This window comes from Tupaia chinensis, unplaced genomic scaffold (genome assembly GCF_000334495.1).
Source record: "Tupaia chinensis unplaced genomic scaffold, TupChi_1.0 Scaffold141372_1, whole genome shotgun sequence".
Lineage (NCBI taxonomy): Eukaryota > Metazoa > Chordata > Mammalia > Scandentia > Tupaiidae > Tupaia > Tupaia belangeri.
The window spans coordinates 272,297-292,892 of record NW_006201235.1 but is presented as its reverse complement, the minus strand read 5'-3'; the positions used below and the strand labels follow the sequence as shown (position 1 = coordinate 292,892).

Sequence of the window (20,596 nt, the reverse complement as noted above, 5' to 3'; positions counted from 1 at the left end):
GAGAGAGAGAGAGAGTGGGAAAGTGAGAAAGCAGGCTGACGAGGTCCGGAACTCAAACTGTGGTCAGCCATGTGGGAGTGTCCAGCACCTTAACCACCATGCCACCTGCTGGTCCCCACATTTTCCTAGTAGTTTTTACTGTATTTTGCAAAAGTATCATTTTAGGGCCAGCCAATGGCATAGTGGTCAAAGTGGCTGAATCCCACATGGACAACTGTGTGGTTCAAGTCTGGACCGAGAGGCTTGGAAAACATGCTGGGAGTGCTTGTGTGCATGCCCAAAATCCTGAGGAGGGATTGTGGTGTGGCCATCACCCCTGAGGGGGTGATATCTCGCTTTCTGTCTGTCTCTCTGGCAAGCTCATGTCCCCTATAGCAAAAACAAACATCAGAAATTAAAATAAATAACTGGTCCTTCACCAGAGGTTTGAGAAACACCGTTCTGGAGAGATTAGTAACATGACGGCTAAAGGCATGGACTCAGAACAAGACTGAGTTTAAATCTCTATGCCTCCCTTTCTCTATCTGTAAAATGGATGTCATATGGTGCTTACTTTATGGGTATATTGAAAGGATTAAATGAGTTAACTGATAAGTGGTGAGTATTCAGTAAGTCCTAACTTACTATGTTACCCATTAGTAGAACTATCACCTCATTTCTCAGAAATGCCTTATTAGGATATGTTTAATTGGTCAGGTGAAATCTGGACTCAATTTTTCAGTTTTATATCTATGTAAAACTGGTGTTCTGTCAAATACTTAATCTTTCTGTCCAGGATGGTGGGTTTCTGTATCACTTAAGATACTAATGTTATGCTACCTTCTAAAGTATATAGTTTTAGCTTACATTTGGTCAATATATTTTGAGTTAATTTTTGCATATGGCTGGAGACAGGGTCCTAAATTCATTTACTTTGCATATAGAGATTCAAGTTGTCCCAGCACCATTCATTGAAAAGACTCTTACCCTCATTGAATAGCCTTAGCGTCCTTGTTGAAACTCAACCAACTGTATATTGAATTTTTACAACATGCATTGCTGTTTAAGGAAGTATATTGTGTATATGTTCATCTGTGTTGTGTTGCATGTATTTAAAAATAATCTGTTAAGTCTTTAGATCTGTCCTGGACTTTAGTATTTCTTAGATGAGGCAGGATATACGGTATGTAAAAACTCATTCTACTTCTCTTCTTTCCTCCCCAAGATGTATTTAAGCTTAATGACAGTCCTCCTAAGGCCTTCCAAATATGTGGAAATCTCACAAGTCCGAAGATGTTAAATGGTGGGAGATCTGTCTACAATTGATAATGGAGTGGGAGGAGGAGTATCTGGATGAGAAAAGAAGAAAACAAACAATTTCAGTCTTTGCTGCCTCTACCCTCCCTGCAATGATACCCAACAAACTCCAGTTTACAGAAAAACTGAATTTAACGGGAAAAACCATTAGCTTAAATTAGTGTCTTTAATGCACACAGAGCATTCTGCTGTGAAAGAACATGATTCTAGGCCAGCTGGTGGTGAGGTACTTAAGGAAGCTGGATCCCACATGGCCAATGGTATAGTTCAAGTCCTGGAACCGGTGGCTTGAAAAACATACTGGGTGTGTGTGTATATGTGTGTGTGCATGCCCAAAGTCTTGAGAGGAGAATGGAGAAGGGACTGCGGCATGGCCATCTTCCCTAGGGGGGTTCTTTCTCACTCTTCCTCTCTCTCTGGAAATGTACATGCCCTATAGCAAATTAAAAAAAAAAATAAGGGCTGGCAGATAGCATGGTGGTTAAGGTGCTGGACTCCCACATGGTTGGCCACGGATCGAGTACTGGACCTGGTGGTTTACTTTCTCACTTTCCCTCTCTCTCTCTAGTCAAATAATAAATAATAATAACAAATACAATTAAATAAATCATAAAACAAAACACAAAAAACAGGATGCTAGTATTCTGTAGATGGCTGTAGGGTATATAGAGTAATGGATACTTTCTGTCTTGCAAATGAAGTATACTACCAGAAGAAATATTTTTGAAGAAGCGAAGTCCAAAGAAACTAGCGATAGATTTGTAACATTTTTATTATGTAAAATATTAGCAAACTCCAAAGTACAATAGTACTTATTTTTTTGCTTGAAGATCGTATCTTCTCTAGTTTACCTAACAATGACATTCACCACAGCTGGAGGAAATTAAACTGAACCTTTAGGAGGTATCGCATACGGACCTGATTGGGGTTATAGACAATAAATTCATTGTAGTTGAGGGTGTAACCCTCTGGATTCAGAATTCCTGTCTCACTTGCTGGTCCCAAGGGCACTGTGCTGCCATTCCTGCCAAATGGAAGAAAGTATCAACATCAGCCTCTGGTTTAGAAGTTGGAGTGGAGAAAGTAGAGTCTTATTTGACCAAAAGGAAGTTTCTCGCCCTCTTGGGTCTGAGTACTTACAGGGTGACGAAGGAGGCAGGACTGGGAGCCATCTTGCCCAGCCCCTTGGTGCTGTGTTTGCCTTGAAGTAATCCTTCTGCCTTAGGATTGGCCTCTAATAGCTCATTACACTGACCGAGAGCAACCTGCAAAGCAAAAGATCTTTTTACTTTTTATTTTTTTTTAAATAAAATTGTTTTTCAGTTTTTCAATGAGCTATGGGTAGGGCCAGCAAATCAAAAAATTTTTTTTTTTTTTTTTTTAAGATACTTTTTGCTATAGGGTGTGTGCTGGAGAGACAAATAGTGAGAAATCGCCCCCCAGAGGGGATGGCCACACTGCAATCCCTTCTCCTCCATTCTCCTCTAGGATTTTGGGCATGTGTGCACAGGTGCCCAGTGTGTTTCAAGCTGCCAGGTCCAGGACTCAAACCACGGTCGACTATGTGGGAGTCCAACGACACAAGCATCATGCCATCTGCTGGTCCCATAAAAGATCTCTGAATGCACACTTCTACTGAGTAGATGGCTCTAAAGCCAAACAGAAAATCCTATCAATACTCTTCCCCTGCTCTAGCAAAAGAATCCAGTGCACTTGGCTCCTCTTTCGAGTTATCCCATGTAAGCTTACTGGTTCTGGGGTCAAACTTTTCTCATTGAGAAAAGGCAGGAATCAATAATAAACTAGAGATCACTGATGTGTTTCTGCCTCACCTCTGATAAGAGCAGCAGTCCTGTATCCTTTAGGCGAGAGGCAAAGCAGTAATTGGCACTTTTGGAAGACATGTCAGCAAAGTAGATTCCTTTCCCAAACTGAAATATATGAACACCAAGATTGTTTGCTTAAGCCACTGTGGAAGAAGAAAGGCTCATACCATTGACCCTGTTTTCTCATTCTCTTAAACACGACATAGACCCTTCTCTATCTCCACAATTCTGTTCCAGAGAGGTTAGTAGCATCTGTGAATCTCTGTCTTCTAGGGGGAAGGAAAGCTATCATTAGGAATTTAAAGAAAGGGAAGATAGGGAGCACACCATGCAGCAACACAACCAGACCCTCAGAGGAAGGTCCCCAGTTCATGTCTCGGGGCCTCTGTATATACGCTGAGCTGCACGTGATCCAGGCTGGCTGAGACTGAGAATGGATCATGGCACACAGACCTTGTTAGGGGTGCCTGTTTCTGTCTGTTCTCTCTCTCTCTCTCAGAAGAAATAATAAACTTTATAAAGCAGGGAGACAGTAAGATATGACAGTGTTATCAGTGAGCTAGCTTAATTCTTGAGGAAGAGCACCGCTTCATTCCAATCTACACACACACAAAGACAAGACCGTCATTGCATCCTTTTCCCTGTGCTCCTCTCAGAGCTCAGCTTCTACTCACCATGTAACCTGTGATAGGAGCCTCAGGTGGGGCAACTCGGAGCCCATGGCTCAGGATCCCCACCCAGTTACTCAGCCTGGAACCGTGCCATAACAGCATCCTAAGGAAAAGCCAGCATTACTTTACTCTGCTGTTCTCCTGCAAACACAGGCCACAGCATAAAGCCTACAGGCACCTCTGCCACCCTTCTGAGTTCTGTAACTGCATTTCAGGCAAGGCTCAGACCTGTTAGGAAGGTCCGCTCTGAAGGCTTCTTTTTCACCCTCCTTCTCTACTTTGAAAACATCCAGCAAGGTCATGGTGTAGTCACTGTGCGTAGGAGCATGGGTAGACTGTAGGTACTGGGAAATCACCTGCGGGGAAGAACGGAGGAAATGGCTTGTGAGGGCCCTATGAGGCTGGGCTGAACTGAAGAACTCAGGGCTTCTGGTGTAACCAGGCAGACCTTTCTGCTCCCAAATGATCTCACAGGGCAGTTCAAAAAACCTCTATCTTCCAATTCCTAGTAAACTGAAATTTTGCGCTAGTTAACACTGCTTTTAACCAGAAGTAGTCAGAGAATAATGGCACAGGGGAAGAGTACGTCTCAAGAAGGTAAGAGTATGAAAATAAATGACCACTTTTCATACTTTGAACTCATGGCTTTCATGGTCTAGAGGGCACAAGGCACAGTGCAGGTTTCTGTAGTGTTGGTCCAGTGGGTGTTCAGGGCTCTGTAGCTCTGTCTTCACCAGCTTAATGGCAATTTCAATGTCTCCCAAAGCCTGAGAAGATGAGACACACAGTCAATGTGGGAGGAACCCGGTGTACGAGACGTGCTACTTCCCAATTCAAACATTTCTCACCTCGAGCAGTTGGACTTTGTCTGACAGTTCTTTCTCTGTCCGGATTAATGGAGGGGTACGAAGTCTAAGAACAGAGGATTAACCCATAATGAGATTTCTCATATGTGGCTTAAAGGCACATGACTAAAAACAAACACAAGGTAATTCTTTTAGAAAACAGGTTTAAGAGGGCCAGCAGATGGTGTGGAGGTTAAAGTGGCTGGATCCCACGTGGCAAACTGCCAATTCAAGTCCTGAACCCAGCTGCTTGAAAAATATGCCAGGTGCATGGGTGAAAGCACCCAAAATCCCAAGAGAAAAGAGGAGAAGGGAGTGTGGCATGGCCACCCTTGGCGGGGTGATTTCTCACATTCTCTGTGCCTTTCCAGCAAGTGCACGTACCCTATAACAAAAACAAAACAAAAACAAAACAAAAAAAGCAAAAAGCTTTATCAATATCAAAAAGGAATAGCTTGGTTGCATTCCTATTTAGAAGCAGAGGTAGACCTGACCACTCAAAGTGATTTCTAGGTCACAGGACTTTATAAAGCAATAGAAGAAATGGAAATAGCATGAAAAGGGCTGGCCTCAGAGCCTACTGGGTAAGGAGATGAGATCTCAAAAGGTCAACTGCAGTTCAAATCTCAGCTCCAGCACTTTGAAAAACATCCTGGGCACATATGCATGCATGCCCAAAATTCTGATGGGCAGGAGAAATGGAGGAAAGGGATTGTGGCATGGCTTCTCCCCATTGGGAGATGCCTCCCTACAGACCCCAGCATGTGCACCCTCTGGCAATTACAAAGTTTAAAAAAAAAAAGAAAAAAAGCCCGAAAACCAGAATATGAAATCAATCAAGATGAAATGTATTTAATGTATCTATTATTTAAATTCACAGAAATGATGTTAATATGGCTATTGTCAACTTAAAGAGTAAGCAAAGGGGGTAACATGCCTGAAGGTGTTTTATTTAGTAGTTGGATAGGTAGGCCCATTCTCTCCTGAGCTAGTGAAGTTTATTTGGTCAGGGAATATAGCTATAAACAGGCCAGGAGATTGCATCCCACATGTGTAAGCTGATTAAACAGGCTATGTATAAATTATTCTGGCTCTCAATCTATTTAAAATGATCACTTCTTTAGGAATAAAAGATTAAAACAATGGGGACCAGCAGATGGCGTAATGGTTACGTTGCTGGACTCCCATGGAGTCCACTGTGGTTTGAGTCCTAGGCCCAGCAGCTTGAAATTCATACCAGACACATGTGCATGCGTGCCCAGGATCCCGAGAGGAGAATGGAGAAGGGACTGCGGCATGGCCATCCCCCGGTGGGGTGGTTTCTTGCTTTCTGTTTCTTTGTCTTTGGTGAGTGCACCTGCCCTATAGCAAAAATCCCTCTTAAAAAAAAAAGGTTAAAACAGTCTCTGCTGGTTGATTAAGGAAGGGGGTATGAACGTGAAGGAACAATAAGTCTTACCCAAAGTCATGTGGAATCCTGGTGTAGAATTCATTGCATGCTTCTATGAGAGCTCGTCCATGCTGGCCAGCCCGGATACAATCCTCAATCTTCTTAAGAGACTGGTAACCTGCCTTGATTTGTGCCACTGTCAGCTTCCCTGCAGACCCAGCCAGAGGTCAGATTCCAAACTAGGGCCCCGTTCTGTAAACTGTACTTCCATCCCTACCCAACAAAGATGCTCACCTTTCAACTTTCAAAACTGTTTCTCCCCCCTCCACATAACCTCTCACCCTAACCTGTATTCTTCATTCAGCACTATCAGCAAGCTTGAAACCATGATGAAATATCTTGTTAAAGAAACTAGGAAATATGGGGACCAGCAATTAGCGTAATGGCTATGTTGCTGGACTCCCATGTAGTTGACCGCAGTTTGAGTCCCGGACCTGGGGGCTTAAACTCATACCGGGCACATGGGCGTGCGTGCCCAAGATCCTGAGAGGAGAATGGAGGAGAAAGGATTGTGGTGTGGCCATTCCCCCTGGAGGGTGATTTCTCGCTTTTTGTCTCTCTGTTTCTCTCTGTCTTTCTGGCGAGCGCACGCACACTATAGCAAAAACCTCTCTAAAAATAAAAAGAAACTAGGAAATATGAAGAGAAAATATAAGACAGAATCTGAAATCCTACCAAGTGGGGCTTTTTTAATATCATACTTCATTTCTATCATCATCTCTTCCATGGCCTGGACATTACAGATCAATTTGATCAGCTCCTGTACCCGAAGATCCAGCTTTGATTCTGGTTTTGAAGGAGATTTTAAAGATTGTTCTTTTTTTGCTTCCTCTTCACCCTATAGCAAAAACATTAAAGATACATACATATATATATATAAATAAAAGATCTACTTTTCTTTTTAAGTTTTTAGAGTCAGGGTTTCACTATGTCATAGTCCTCCTGCCTCAACCTCCTAAGTATCTGGGAACCAGATATATGCCATCAAGCCTAGCTCTCTCAGGGTCTCACTATGTTGCCCAGGACAGCCACGAGCTCATGATCCTCTCGGATTACAGGCATGTACCACCTCACATGGCCTTTAGGTGGGATCAGTACTCGATCCTGGGTTTCCCATGTGGACCCAACCCATCGAGCAGTGTGTGTCGCCATGGCTGGGCCTGACAGGATCTATTCAAGGCCTTGCAAGGAGTGGCATCTGAGTAGTGAACATCAATCATCCTTTGCTTAAAACAAGTACATTCTATTATTAACCTAATTAGAATACTCGAAGTGACTTGATAGTCTAGTACTAGTTCTGCTTCCCACAGTTAAACACTCAGAATTAGTTTAAAAGGGCCTCCTAATGATGTGGTTAAGCATGTGAAGACAGTTATCACATCTCAAATCTTTTCATCTTAAAAAAGACTAAGACTTGAGGCTAGTAGGTGGCATGGTGGTTAAAGTGCTGGACATCCACTTGGCTGACAGTGGTTCAAATCCTGGATCTGGTGGCTTGAAAATCATGCAGGACACATGTCTGTGAGTGCTCAAAATCCTGAAAGAAGAATTGAGGAGAAAGGATGGCGTGTGGCCATTCACCCCAAGAGGGTGATTTCTATCTCTCATTGGTGAGCATACATGCCCTATGGCAAAAATGTGGAAAAAAAAAAAAAAAAGACTCAAGATTTCTTCATTCAGAAATGTGACAGTTGCATTGTGTCAAAACTGACTATTTACTGTGTTACATAACCAGAGGTGAACACAACTTTAAATGTCATTTTATCAGTTTATTACTCTTCTCCTGGTCCAAAATATTAAACTTCTAGAAACAGGATTCCAAAAGAACTTCAGCAAATCAGAGCACAGACTACAAAGGCACATTTTGTCCTTATTCTTACCAGCCCTTGGGATGATAAAGATCAGTGAGAATTGCCTCTGAGGGGGAAAACAGCAGCAACTCAAGATATTCTGGCCTGTTCTGGTCTAGGACTGATCTAAGCTATTGTGCTAAACTCTACCTGATTCAGAGGAAACAGCTTTTCCCCCCCCGCAAAGGAATAATCACAGTTTACCTGAGTACTGCTGGCATAGTCCATCTGCAGGATATCATATTTCCCAGGCACCTTCTCGAACTTCTCCCGATCCTCCCAATTGTTCTTTGTTTTGTCAAGAAATCTGTAGCGCATGTGGTGGTGAGACAACCTTGTAAGTGCTGGTCTACTATTAGGAGTGGACTTACAACTATTTCCTTAGAAAATATTTTTTTAAAGTTATTTCCCACCACAGAATTCCTTTACACAACACTTTCCATAAATCTGAATTCTAAATTAGGACTGAATAGACAGAAAAGCTCTGGAGACAACAGGGATACAACAAAAAAGGAAAAAAAAAAAAAATAAAAGACCCCTGAGCTTCCCAGTACCCACCCTCTCAAAAAAAGCACAAAAGACACTGAAATTTAAAAGATCCGTTCAATTTCTTTCTCTGAAAAAAAAAAAAAAGTTCCCAGAGACTCTAGAGAGTTCTTGATCTAGATCACAGTAAAAGATTTAAAACTTGGGGCCAGGGGACTAGCAGACAGCATAGCGGTTAAATCTCTGGACTCCCACCAGGTCAACTGTGGTTTGAGTCCTGAACCTCGTGGCTTGAAACTCATGCTGGGTGTGTGTGCATGCGTGCCCAAGATCCCAGAAGAATAGATTTCAGTGTAGCCATCCTGGGGGATGATTTCTCACTTTCCCTCTTACTGTCACTGTCTCTCTCAAAAAACAAAACAAACAAAAAAACTCAGGGGGGATGATCAGATGATATAATGGTTACGTCCCTGGACTCCTATGTGGTCAACCACGGTTCGAGTACTGAACCCATGAGCATGCCCAAAATCCCAAGACTAGAACGGAGGAGAAGGGACTGTGGCATGGACATTCCCCATGGGGTGTGATTTCTCACTTTCTCTCTTTCTTTCTGGCAACTGCATGTGCCCTACAGCAAAATGTATCAAAACAAACAAACAAACAAAAACTCAAGGCCACTAGGTGGCATAGTAGTTAAGGTGCTGGACTCCTATGTGGTTGACTGCGATTTAAGTCCCGGACCCGGTGGCTTGAAACTTATGTGCGGTGCGTGTGCATGCACGCCCAAAATCCCAACAAGAGAACAGAGGAGAGGGGACTGTGGCATAGCTATCCCCACTAGGGAGTAATTTCTTGCTTTTGGCTCCCTGTCTCTCCAGCAAGCACATGTGCCCTATAGCAAAAATCTCAAAAAAATTTTACAACTTTAGCTAGATATTCTCTACCCCATGATGGGCTCCACTTGCTTTAAAGTTCCTAGATTTCTTTCTTTTTTGGAAGGTAGTGGTGGGGAGAGGTTTTGCTATAGAGCGCATGTGCTTGCCAGAACGACAGAGAGAGACAGAGGGACAGAAAGTGAGAAATCACCCCCTAGGGGGGATGGCCACGCCACAATCCCCTCTCTTCCATTCTCCGCTGGGATTCTGGGGCACATGTGCACACGTGCCCAGCTTGAGTTTAAGCTACCAGGTCCAGGACTTGAACCATGGACAACCACATGGGAGTCCAGCAACGGAGCCATTATGCCATCTGCCGGTCCCTAAAGTTTCTAAATTTCTTGTTAAGTGTGTTAAATGTATTAAATTTCTTTGTTTTTAGTCAAAAAGGTTGACTTGATTTGATTAGCAAGTAAGGATGCAGTTTGGCGTGTTAACCACTGAGCATCAGAGTTAAAAGACATTAATATTTAGGAGAAAAACCATCAGTGTTATTATGAAATTCTTAAAAAAGATACATCCAAGAAAAAGAAGAGTACTTTTCTGTACTCATTTCTTAGCACTCACTTCTTCTGAAAGATTTCCTTGGCTTTGTTGAGGTTGCCTGAACAAGCCACCAAGCTGTGTTGCCCAATTTTCCCAACTGCAAAGCAAATACAACATGTAAGATGGTTCCTTGGCTTCCAACTGAAAAACGGCTCCATAATAGTAAGGATCCAGCTCTCTAGCAGGTAGGAAAGGGATCTGAGAAACACGAAAGAGCCTAGGGAACTGGACATGTCAATACAAATTACCTGCTAACTGTCATGGCTTATGAGCAATACTAGCAGTCCGAACACAGTAGAGTTCTCGGCCTCGGTGGGCTCCCCTTAGTTCTTAGTGAGGATGCCGGTCATTCTCTAATTTCAAAAAGCCTATCTTGATTCCTAAGCCACATCGAGACATCAAAGCCTCCATCCACTCAATTTAAAACTAAAGGATCCCTTGGCCACTAAGCTGCTTCTGGCTTTCTGAATGACAACTCATAAAATCTGTAAGTCCTTGGGACCAGCAGTTAGCGTAATGGCTATGTCGCTGGACTCCCACATAGTTGACCATGGTTCGAGTCCCAGACTGGGTGGCTTAAAACTCACGCCGGGCACGTGTGCGTGCGTGCCCACGATCCCCAGAGGAGAATGGAGGAGAAGGGATGGCATCATGGCCATCCCCCCTAGGGGGTGATTTCTCGCTTTCTGTCTCTCTATCTCTCTCTGTCTGGCTGGCAAGCGCACGCGCCCTATAGCGAGAAACTCTCAAAAAAAAAAAAAAAAAAAAAAAAGAAATCCGTAAGTCCTTACCACGGCCCCATCTCATCCAAACACTGAAGTTCCTCTGGGCATCATCTTCTAACAACTGAATCAGATAGTACTTGTTGTTGTTGAACTGGAGATTTGTCTATAATGCATAGAAGGAAGATGAACATAAAAGGAAGACGGGTTTGCAGATGGCAGTCACACAAACCAATGACTTCCCTGGGCAGTGGTGCCAGTCATTTTCATAAGGACAGGGATGGCACAGGGCAAGAAAAGCACACTCTGGGCTGGCTGGAGTGGCCTAGTGGTTAAGGGATCTGGATCCTATATACTTAACTGGGATTTAAATCCTGGCCCTGGTGGCTTAAAAATATGCCAGGTGCATGTGCATGCATGCCTCAAATCTTGACAGGATGGAGAAATGGAGTGGGAGAGTGGCAGGATCACACCCCACCGCGAGGTGCTTTCTCCCACTCTCTGTCATCTCTGGCAAGTGTACATGTCCTGTGGTAAACTTTTTTTTTTTTTAAATTTTTCCTATAAGGCATGTCGCCTGTCAGAGAGAAACAGATACAGACACCGAGACGGAGAGAGAGGGTGAGAGTGAAAGTGAGAAATCACCCCCAGAGGCATGGCCACACCACAGTGCCTTCTCTTCTTAGGATTTTGGGCACATGCCCCCCCATTTCATTTTTAAGCTGTAAGGTCCAGGATCTGAACTGCAGTCAGTCATATGAGATCCAGCACCTTAATCTCCAAGCCACTTACTGGTCCCCTGGCAGAATTTTTTAAAACAAACAAACAAAAAAAGGGATTACTATAAGACATAATAGAAAAATATAAGATTTATATACTAAACCTTGGATTCTTAGGAATTAAGTTAGGATTATTAGGTGGCTGGAACTTACTAAAACACTATCCAGTCTCAGATATCCTATACTGACTGGCTCCTCCTACCTCAGCTCCCTCTGTAGATATTTCTAGGCCAGCTCCGATCCCTTTCCCACTAATCATTTCCCAAGTAAAAACAACTGTGATGCTCCAAAGGTCTATAACTATCATGCTTGTTTAGTTACATGATTTACTCTTTGATAGTTCTACTTATGGCTTTGGTTTGCCAGTTTCACAAACCTGACAATGAGATGAGAGCAGGACAATGTTGGGGTTGGGGGAAGGACATACAGAAACTACTGCCACATTTTTGCCCCATGCCTAACAGGACCCAACTTGGAGACATTCAGAGCGACTATAACTCCTATGTTAAAAAGGGGTATCTGTAAGTAACTCACTCAGAGTGAAAAGAAAGAGCAGTCCAGGGAGAGGCACGGTAGCCAGTGCTGTAAGGCCAAGCCTTGTTATAGAGTCCCTCTTTTAGTAAGGCACTCCTCACCTTTCTACTATTACTTCCTGCCTCCTCACATAATACTCACTGCATGTTAGAACAAAAAGGAGCCCTGGGGACCAGCAGATGGCATAATGGTTATGTCGCTGGACTGCCACTGTGGACTATCTTGTGCCCAAGATCCCAAGAGGAAAATGGAGGAGAAGGGATTGCGGCGTGGCCATCCCTCCGGGGGGCCACTTCTTGCTTTCTGTCTCTCTGTCTCTCTCTGTCTTTCTGGTGAGGGCACTGCCCGCAAACAAAAGTCTCTCAAAAAAAAAAAAAAAAAAAAAAAAGGATGTATGTTGGATTAGTAAGTTTAAATATGAAGTGATATCCGGGAAATATATTAATGAGGCAAATGTACTATCTATTCAAAACTACAAAGATGAAAGAAAAATGTTAATTAAAAAGAAAAAAAAATAAATCTAACTATATAAGAGTTTAAAATTTCATTCAGTATGGATACAAAGTAAGCCACAGGAAAATCGAAAGACAAATGAAAACCTTGGAAAACATATAGGCAATTCATATTACAGTTCAAAGGCTACTCTCCATATTTTAGGAAGTTGCGCAGTTAGAAATGATATCTTTAGAAAATGTCTACTATCTTTTGCACATTTAATGTGCAGAAGATATTTTTTAAAATGTGCAAAGTCCTGGGACTTTGTTTGAGTCCTGGGACGCAGCAGCTTGAAATTCATGCAAGGTAAATCCTGGGAGAGTGGAGAAGAAGGGATTGGGACATGGCCATCACCCCTGGGGAGTGATTTTTCCCTTTTTCTCTGTCTCTGTCTTTCCAGTGAGTACATGTACCCTACAGCAAAAATCTCTCTTAAACAAGAAAGAAACAAAGAAAAAAAGAAAGAAAATATGCAAAAGGATATGAACAGAGAATTCACATGTTCAATATGACATGAAATTTGTGCAAAGATTGGCATCTCTTGCTGGCTCCATAGCACAATAGTGAAGTGCTATCCAGGGAGCCAGCCAGATCCCACATGGCAAACCATGGTTTAAGTCCTGGCCTTGGAGGCTTGAAAAGCATGCTGGGCAAGTGTGTAAGCATGCCCAAAATCATGATGAGATGAAGAAATGGAGGATAAGGATTATGGTGTGACCATGTCCCACTGGGGGATGCTTACTCCCTTTCTCTTTCTGGAGTGTATATTCCCACTGGCAATTAAAAAAAAAAAACAAAAAAAACACAACTGCTTCTCTTGGAGGACTTCACTATCAGGTAGAGTGCACTAGGCCTGAGTGTTCAGGTATGAAACACTAGTGACTAAATATAAGGGATTTCAGAACTAAAGACCTGGATGTCGGGATGTTCTCAATAATCATCAGGAGAAATTTCCATAAGTAAAATGAGTCCTTCTCTTACCTGATTTAGCATTACATCATAGACATCATTTCCTTCACAATACACATGAGCCTAGAGAAAGAGAAGAAAAACAAAAAAATATATACAAGTGTAGACTCAGCCCTGGAATCTAAGTGAGGTGCGAAATTTTTTTCATGCCTCAAGCATCATTCTCTAACACTGTCAACATCCATCTGCCAGGGACAGGAATGCAAATAAATGTCCTACATACAGCCTATTTTAACTATAATGAAACATGCTGCCTTTTTCTAATTATAGAACAAAAAATTCTAACTCAGTTAAAGGAAATCTGCTCCGGAGGTAGTCCTGTATTCTTCACATTTTTTTCCCATTCATCAGTAACTCTTGCTATGCCAGAGCATGGTTTGTCATTAGATAAGAAGACAGTTTTCCCTTAATAATGACACCATTTTATGGTTGAAAAAGTGAGTGAGGTATGAAAGGTTACCAAAACGGTAACCATGTTAAAAACACTCTGATTATGAACCCTATGCTCTGCCACTCCCAACCCTCAGCCTTGGAAAAAATTTATCACTAGTGGTATCCTGGAAAACATTCCTAAAATGAGTAAGAGCAATATCCTAGACAGGAATCCTAATAACACCACACCGTTCTCTGACAAATCAGTGGACAGAGAGGACTGGTTTCAGAGTCTCTTACCTTCCCCACCTTGGCCTTACACTCGGGATCAACGGGAGCTTTGCCCTTCAACAGCAAGTTCCTTACAGATTCTGAGGAAAGACAGATGCACACTACAGTTACTTGGAAGGGAATGAAAAGTAGCCGTCATGGTTAGAAACCTGACATCCTTAAACTCTGCCCTTCTCAAGCAATCCTGATCTTTTGCCTAGGTCTCAACAGGTTTCAAATACATGAAAATGAAGATGTGTGAAGGTAGATTAGTCCTGTAGTATGCTCAAAGGATAGAGAAATTAATAAATTGTATCGTTGGGACCAGCAGATGGCATAAGGGTTACGTTATTGACTCCCACATAGTCAACCGCAGTGTGTGCAGGGTTACGTTGTTGACTCCCACATAGTCAACCGCAGTGTGTGCTCAAGATCTTAAGAGGAGAGTGGAAGAGAAGGGATTGCTGTGTGGCCATCCACCCGGGACATGATTTCTTGCTTTCTATCTCTGTCTGTCCAGCAAACGCATGTGCCCTAAAGCAAAAATCTCTCAAAAAATAAATAAATAAATCGTATCATCAAGGAAGAAATAAGATATGGGAAAAAAAGTTATCACCGGCACCCCTCCAGAGACCCTCTTGCTCGCCCATTCTTCCCCGGCCTACCACTTTGTTTGACTTCTTTCCCGTCCTCATCAGTCTTTCCTCTAGTCACTGGCTCCTTTTTCACCCTCTGCCTCTGGCATCTCACAGTTCTCTTAGCAGGAGGAGAGTCTTCTGGAGCTGGGTTGTCATTAACTCTCTCGGTTTCATTTAATGCTATTGAATCTAAGGGTGAGAACAATGAGCAAAGAGGAATGAGTACACACTGAATACAACCCTATGCTGAAAAAGACTCTATTTTAAAGAAACAATTTAAGATGGTAGTGTAAGTTTACAAAGATATGTAACTGCCACACCACTCGTGTGAATAAACCTTCCTAAATTGATATTCTAGCCAAATAAAACTAAATGAAACCCCAGGGCGCTTATGAATTCATGGCCTGAGGCAGTTAGCAGAGTGGCAGTGCCTTGCTCAGAGCCTAGATCTGCTGCTTCAAGCTAAGGAAGCTTGGAGAAGTTATTTGATTTTGTACCTCATCTATCCCTACTGTAAGGTCCAGAGGATGCCAATAATAGTTCCTAGCATATGGGGTGGGCCTATGTATTCGAGAACATAAAACAGACTGCTGAATCTCAATCATTCTAACACTTGCGTTTTGCTCCCTCTGAAACTGGATGTGTCACGTCTTACAATGGACGACAGGTAAGCAGCGAACCATTTACCTGGAGGTGTTCCTCCTTTCTTAACGGTACATAAACCTTACAATGAATGGTTTTCAACTGGATGACATCAGGTATTAAGAACAGTACCAGCACGACGTTCGTTGTTACAGATACAAAAGTCTTTACACTCCTATAATCCCCAAAATTTGAAAACTAGCATCTAAACTAGTCTGGTAGCCAAAAGCAGGCCACGGAGAGCTGGAAGAGGTTGGCCCAGGATAGGAGGCACGTCTTCTCTCCCCACACCCCGTCACCAGCATCCGCGCCCAAACATCGCGCTCCGAACCTCGCGCGCGCTTGCCGCTCGTCCCTCGCCGGCGCGCCGCCATTGCGTCGGAACGCTGACGTCCGGGAACCCCGGGCGCGGCGTCCCTAGGACGCGGGTACGTACAGTGAGAGGGCACGGGGGAGGGACCTGAGAGACGCGCCCCGCGCTATTTGCATGTAGCTACGGATGCTGGGAAATCACCGTAATGGTAAAATCGCTCTAGGACTGGAAACCTTATAAGAACTCAGTGGACCCAGCTTCCCCCATAAGGCGGAGGGAAGCTCATCGGTGGGGCTACGAGCTGAGTGCGTCACGTCACTCCACCCCATGTCCCCTGGGAAGGTCTGAGACTAGGGCCAGCAGCGGCCCTAACAGGGCTCTCCCTGAGTGCGGGGAGGTGAGTTCCCAGAGAATGGGGCTCCGCGCGAGGGCAGACTGGGCAGGAGATGCCGTGGACCCGCTCCCGGGCGGGCCCGGCGGATGCCTCCTTAAGCGGAGCTTGGAACAGACTCACGGCCGGCGCAGTGAGTTCAATGGCTGAGGTGAGGCACCCCGCGGGGGCCTCATAACCCAATTCAGACTACTCTCCCCCGCCATTTTTAAAATTTTCTAGCTAGGTATAAAAAGTTATTATATTTTATATAATCAGTCAAATATTTATAAAGTCAGATAATTTTGGAGATAGGGAAAAAGTAATAAAGTTTGAAAATTTATAAAAATAATAGTATAAACTTCCTTTGTGTAGTAGACACTGAGTTAAGTATTTCACACACAACCTTTGCTTAAGGTTCATATTATTAATTGGTAAGATGTATTTCATAATAACTACTAAAGACCTTTACACGTATTATTTCTCACAATATCCACGTGGGGCAGGTGTTAGTACCCCCATTTTGCAGCTGAGGAACTTGAACTTTGTAAAAATTTGACTTATTCAAGATCACACAGTATATTGCTAGGACTGCCAGAACTACATTACAGAGACGTAGTAGTTTATATTTTTGGAGAGGTTTTTGTTATAGGGCACGTGTGCTCGCCAGAAAGAGAGACACAGAGAGACAGAAAGCAGGAAATCCCCCGCCAGAGGGTGCCACAATCCCTTCTCCTCCATTCTCGGGATCCTGGGCACGCACGCACACGCACCCGGCGCGAGTTTAAGCCACCGGGTCCAGGACTTGAACCACGGTCAATTACATGGAGTTCAGCGACATAGCCATTACACCAACTACTGGCCCTGAGAGTAGTAGTTTAAACCTAAATTTATTTTCTTCTAATTGTGGAGGCTGGAAGTCTGAGATAAAGGCGTTGACAGTATTTGGTTACCAACTGGGAGAATCTCATAATGGATTGTTATGAATATTAAAACCTATGGGACCAGCAGTTGGCGTAATGGCTATGTCGCTGAACTCCCATGTAGTTGCCCACGGTTCAAGTCCCGGACCTGGTGGCTTAAACTGACGCCCGGTGTTTGTGTGTGTGTGCATGCGTGCGTGCGTGCCCAAGATCCCGGGAGGAGAATGGCGGAGAAGGGGTTGCAGCTTGGCCATCCCCTGGGAAATGATTTGTGTCTCTTTGTCTTTCTGGCGGGCTCACGTGCCCTATACCAAAAACTTGTCTAAAAAAAAAAAAGGATGCCTGGAAGACAGAATAAGTGGTAGACACCTGGTGGTATATGTTTTCTTTCTTTATGGTAGATTCCATGTATATGCACATGAGAGTAAGGGAAGGGGGGGCAGAGAGAGAGAGAGAGAGAGAGAACAGCCCCCTCCTCAGCATTTGGTCAAGTGGCCCTCCCCTTCCTCCACTCTGCCAGCCTGCTGGATTATGGGCACTTTGGTGACTGCCTAGTGTGTTTCTGGCTGACCAGGGCAATAGTGTAACTGTGGTTGCCACGTGGGATCTAGCTGCTGCTTATTTTAACCTTTTTATTCATTTATTTGACAATCGAATCAGGGATATTGCCATGTGTATAATTTTCAATAGACTTTTTTACATTCTTGAGTCTTTTAAGTGTTTCTTTTTTTCTTCCCCCTCTGGGGATCTAGCTTCTCTGTAGCAACACTTTACCTTTGTGCCACAGAGCCAGCCCTAATGGGATTTTTAAAAAAGTTTTTTTACTTTTATTTATTTTTAGAAAAATCTTTGCTACGGAGAACATGTGCTTGCTAGAGAGACAGAGAGAGAAAAATCACCCCAGACAGAAATCAGTGCATATTGGTCAAGTCAGAGATATTATCATATACATTACCAACAGAGAACTTTTCATTTTTGTGTAGCTCTTTGTTTAAAAAAAGAATTATTTATATGATTTTATTTATTCTTATTATTTCAATTTGCTACAGAGCTCATGCACTCACCAGAGGAAGAGGGAAAGTGAGACAGCAAGCTGCCCGGTCTGGGACTTGAACAGTGGTAGGCCATGTGGGAGTCCAGTGCCTTAATCACCATGCCATCTGCTGGCCTTATTTTTGAGTCTCTTCAGTGTTTTTATTTGTTTATTTTTTCCCTGATCCCCTTCCTCCTACTCTCTATTAATTATCTACCCCCTTCTATAGTGTCTCTAGTATCTAGTTACCCTCCTTGCTGTTAAACCTTCCAGTCTTTCTGTTTCTGCAGTAGAGTGCAGACATTGGGTATTTATTAGGAAACCGAAGCTTAAGCGTGTGCAAGGAAATAACAAGCCTCAGATTCAAACTTAGCTAAATTCGACTCTGAAGCCTGAATTCTTAGCCATCCATCTTTAATCCACTCAGCCTGTTGACTTGACCATTCTGAAGGCTGAGTTCTATCTCGAATGGATCTACACTGTTTACAATGGAAACTGTTATGTTGCATAAATGAACTATGTGAAGATCATCTAGGAAAGAATGTTATCCTGAGGATGAAAACTTTGTAATAAAATGTAGGAGGCTCATTTAAACAAGAATACATATAAAATAGCTTAAATTAGCCTTTTTTTCCCATGCTAAGTTCATTAACCCAGTGGACACTAATTTTAAGTAGTTCAGCCTAAAAAAGTAGAAGAAGCAACTGGTCCACCAAGAGATGAGTGAAGGAGGGAGTTGTATCATTTCAGCACCTTTTAAGGTAAAGGAGGAGGGGATCTTCTTTGAACTCATTAGCCAATCAGGTTCTGAGGCCACTTCTTAAAGCCACTTCCTGTCTCTCCACTTTCTCTCTCTCTCCATTTTGGTGGGCTGGTGAGTGTGCACTTTAATTTTGCTCTCTACTTGCTTTGAATTTCTCTTCTATTTGAGCCACATACCCGATGGCAGGCCTTTATCTTAAGCCAGGGAAGGCGTTAGTGTGTGAGCTGCTAGGTAGTTAATTTTGGCTGTGTGGAGTTCGGGGGAAGGCAGGAGGACACTGAAATGCTCTGCCTGGCTTGTTTCCACGTGGGCCTCTGCAGTACAGGGTTTGCTTTACTTCCTGAGACCTGGTGACTCAGGAGCAATAGACTGCTTCATGTAGGGTGCTTGTATTCTTGGAAAAGGTCGGGCTTCATTTTGTTTGGAGGGAAAGCTGTCATCAAGATGCTGTTTTGATTTATATCTCCCTGGGTGAGGGTAGAACTAGGGAGTTCACCTCTTCGTTTCAGTTCTCTGGTTCATGTCTACGTATAAGGCCCAGGGCCTGACTGGGACTGTGGGAGCTGTAGCAGACATTGTCTTTGCCCTGGATTTTGCTCTGAGCATTCAGCTCTCTTGGTGAGACCAGGTAACAAACAGATGATTTTAGTGACGCGTCTGAGAGGAGCTCTTCATTTTAAAGTTGTCACTGCGTTGAGGTGTCCTAAAAGCTTAAGATAAACTTGGAAAGATCAGTGACCGTAGCTTAGTGCAAGCCTAGATTCAAATTCCAGTGCCCTAGTTTACTGCTTCTGGTGACCTTGGGAGAGGCAGCCAGTCATTCTGGAGCTCAGTGTGTGAAGCTCACTGTCTAAAATATGTTCAGTATCTTTTGGATAGTGATAGTCACTGTCTAAAATATGTTCAGTATCTTTTGGAAGTGAGCAGTACTTATGTATTTACAATAAATATTTTGGGTATCATTTTTCTCAAAAAGTTTTACCTAGGTGACCTTGAGTATAATTTTATTGTGTTCTTATTCTCTTTGTTAAATATTTATTAATTTGAATATAATGTATGTGTTTATCATTACAGGTAGAAAGTATGAGAAAGACAAATAATAAACTAGTTACTTAAGGTAGTAATGGGTATTTGTAGGTCTCCCATAATTCTTATAATTCTCGAGTTTTATTGGTCAATTAATTTTATTCTTTGATTAGGTAACACATTTACATGGTTCTAAATTCAAAAAAGATCAAAGATCTATTCAATGAAAAGTCTCTTACCCCTGTTTTATTTTTCCCAAATAATTATTTGACTTTATTAATCTTGTTCTTTTTTTTTTTTTTTTTTAACTGAACAGAGAGAGACAAAGAAAGTTTGGAAAGTGAGAAAGTAAACCATCAGGTTCAGGACTTAAACTGTGGTTACCCAAGTAGCAGTCTAGTATCTTATCCATGCCACCTGCCGGCCCCACCCCTGTTCTTTTTTAGTTTTTTTGCCATAGAGTGCTTGCCCTCGCGGGAGAGAGGCAGACAGTGAGAAGGCGTTAGTGTGCGAGCTGCTAGGTAGTTAATTTTGGCTGTGTGGAGTTTAGGGGAAGGCAGGACACTGAAATGCTCTGCCTGGCTTGTTTCACACTGCAAGGGGGATAGCCAAGCTATATCCCTTCTCCATTCCCATCGGAATCTTGGGCATTTATGCATACATGCTGGTGTGATTTTTGAAACCACTGGGGCCAGGACTCGAACTGTGGTTGACCATGTGTGAGTCTAGCTACATAACACTTATACCACCTGCTGACCCCCTCTCCCCCACCCTTTTTTTTTTTTTTGAGAGGTTTTGTAGGGCTCGTGGGCTCGCCCGACAGCGACAGGGGGGCCAAAAAA

At 43.1% G+C, this 20,596-nt stretch overlaps 1 protein-coding gene across 1 annotated transcript; it reads right to left on the bottom strand.

The window, feature by feature from the left end:
- Positions 1–2,052: 2,052 nt before the first annotated feature.
- PARP2 (poly(ADP-ribose) polymerase 2) lies at positions 2,053–15,763 on the bottom strand. The gene is made up of 16 exons (XM_006163066.3): positions 15,658–15,763; positions 14,712–14,873; positions 14,077–14,147; positions 13,417–13,467; positions 10,697–10,793; positions 9,927–10,002; positions 8,143–8,245; positions 6,764–6,926; positions 6,098–6,236; positions 4,642–4,705; positions 4,426–4,560; positions 4,022–4,149; positions 3,797–3,896; positions 3,129–3,227; positions 2,437–2,561; positions 2,053–2,320 (listed from the first exon to the last, which is right to left on the bottom strand). Exons 1-16 carry the CDS (start codon positions 15,698–15,700, stop codon positions 2,161–2,163), a joined length of 1,716 nt encoding a protein of 571 aa, XP_006163128.1. The 5' UTR covers positions 15,701–15,763; the 3' UTR covers positions 2,053–2,160.
- Between the last annotated feature and the right edge of the window lie 4,833 nt (positions 15,764–20,596).

Excerpts from the sequence above, each read along its gene's own strand:
- PARP2 (XM_006163066.3), bottom strand. The coding sequence starts at position 15,700 with ATGGCGGCGCGCCGGCGAGGGACGAGCGGCAAGCGCGCGCGAG. Across the intron at positions 4,561-4,641 it reads ACAAAGTCCAACTGCTCGAG|GCTTTGGGAGACATTGAAAT; the intron begins GTGAGAAATGTT and ends TCATCTTCTCAG. Across the intron at positions 2,562-3,128 it reads GACTGCTGCTCTTATCAGAG|GTTGCTCTCGGTCAGTGTAA; the intron begins GTGAGGCAGAAA and ends TTTGCTTTGCAG.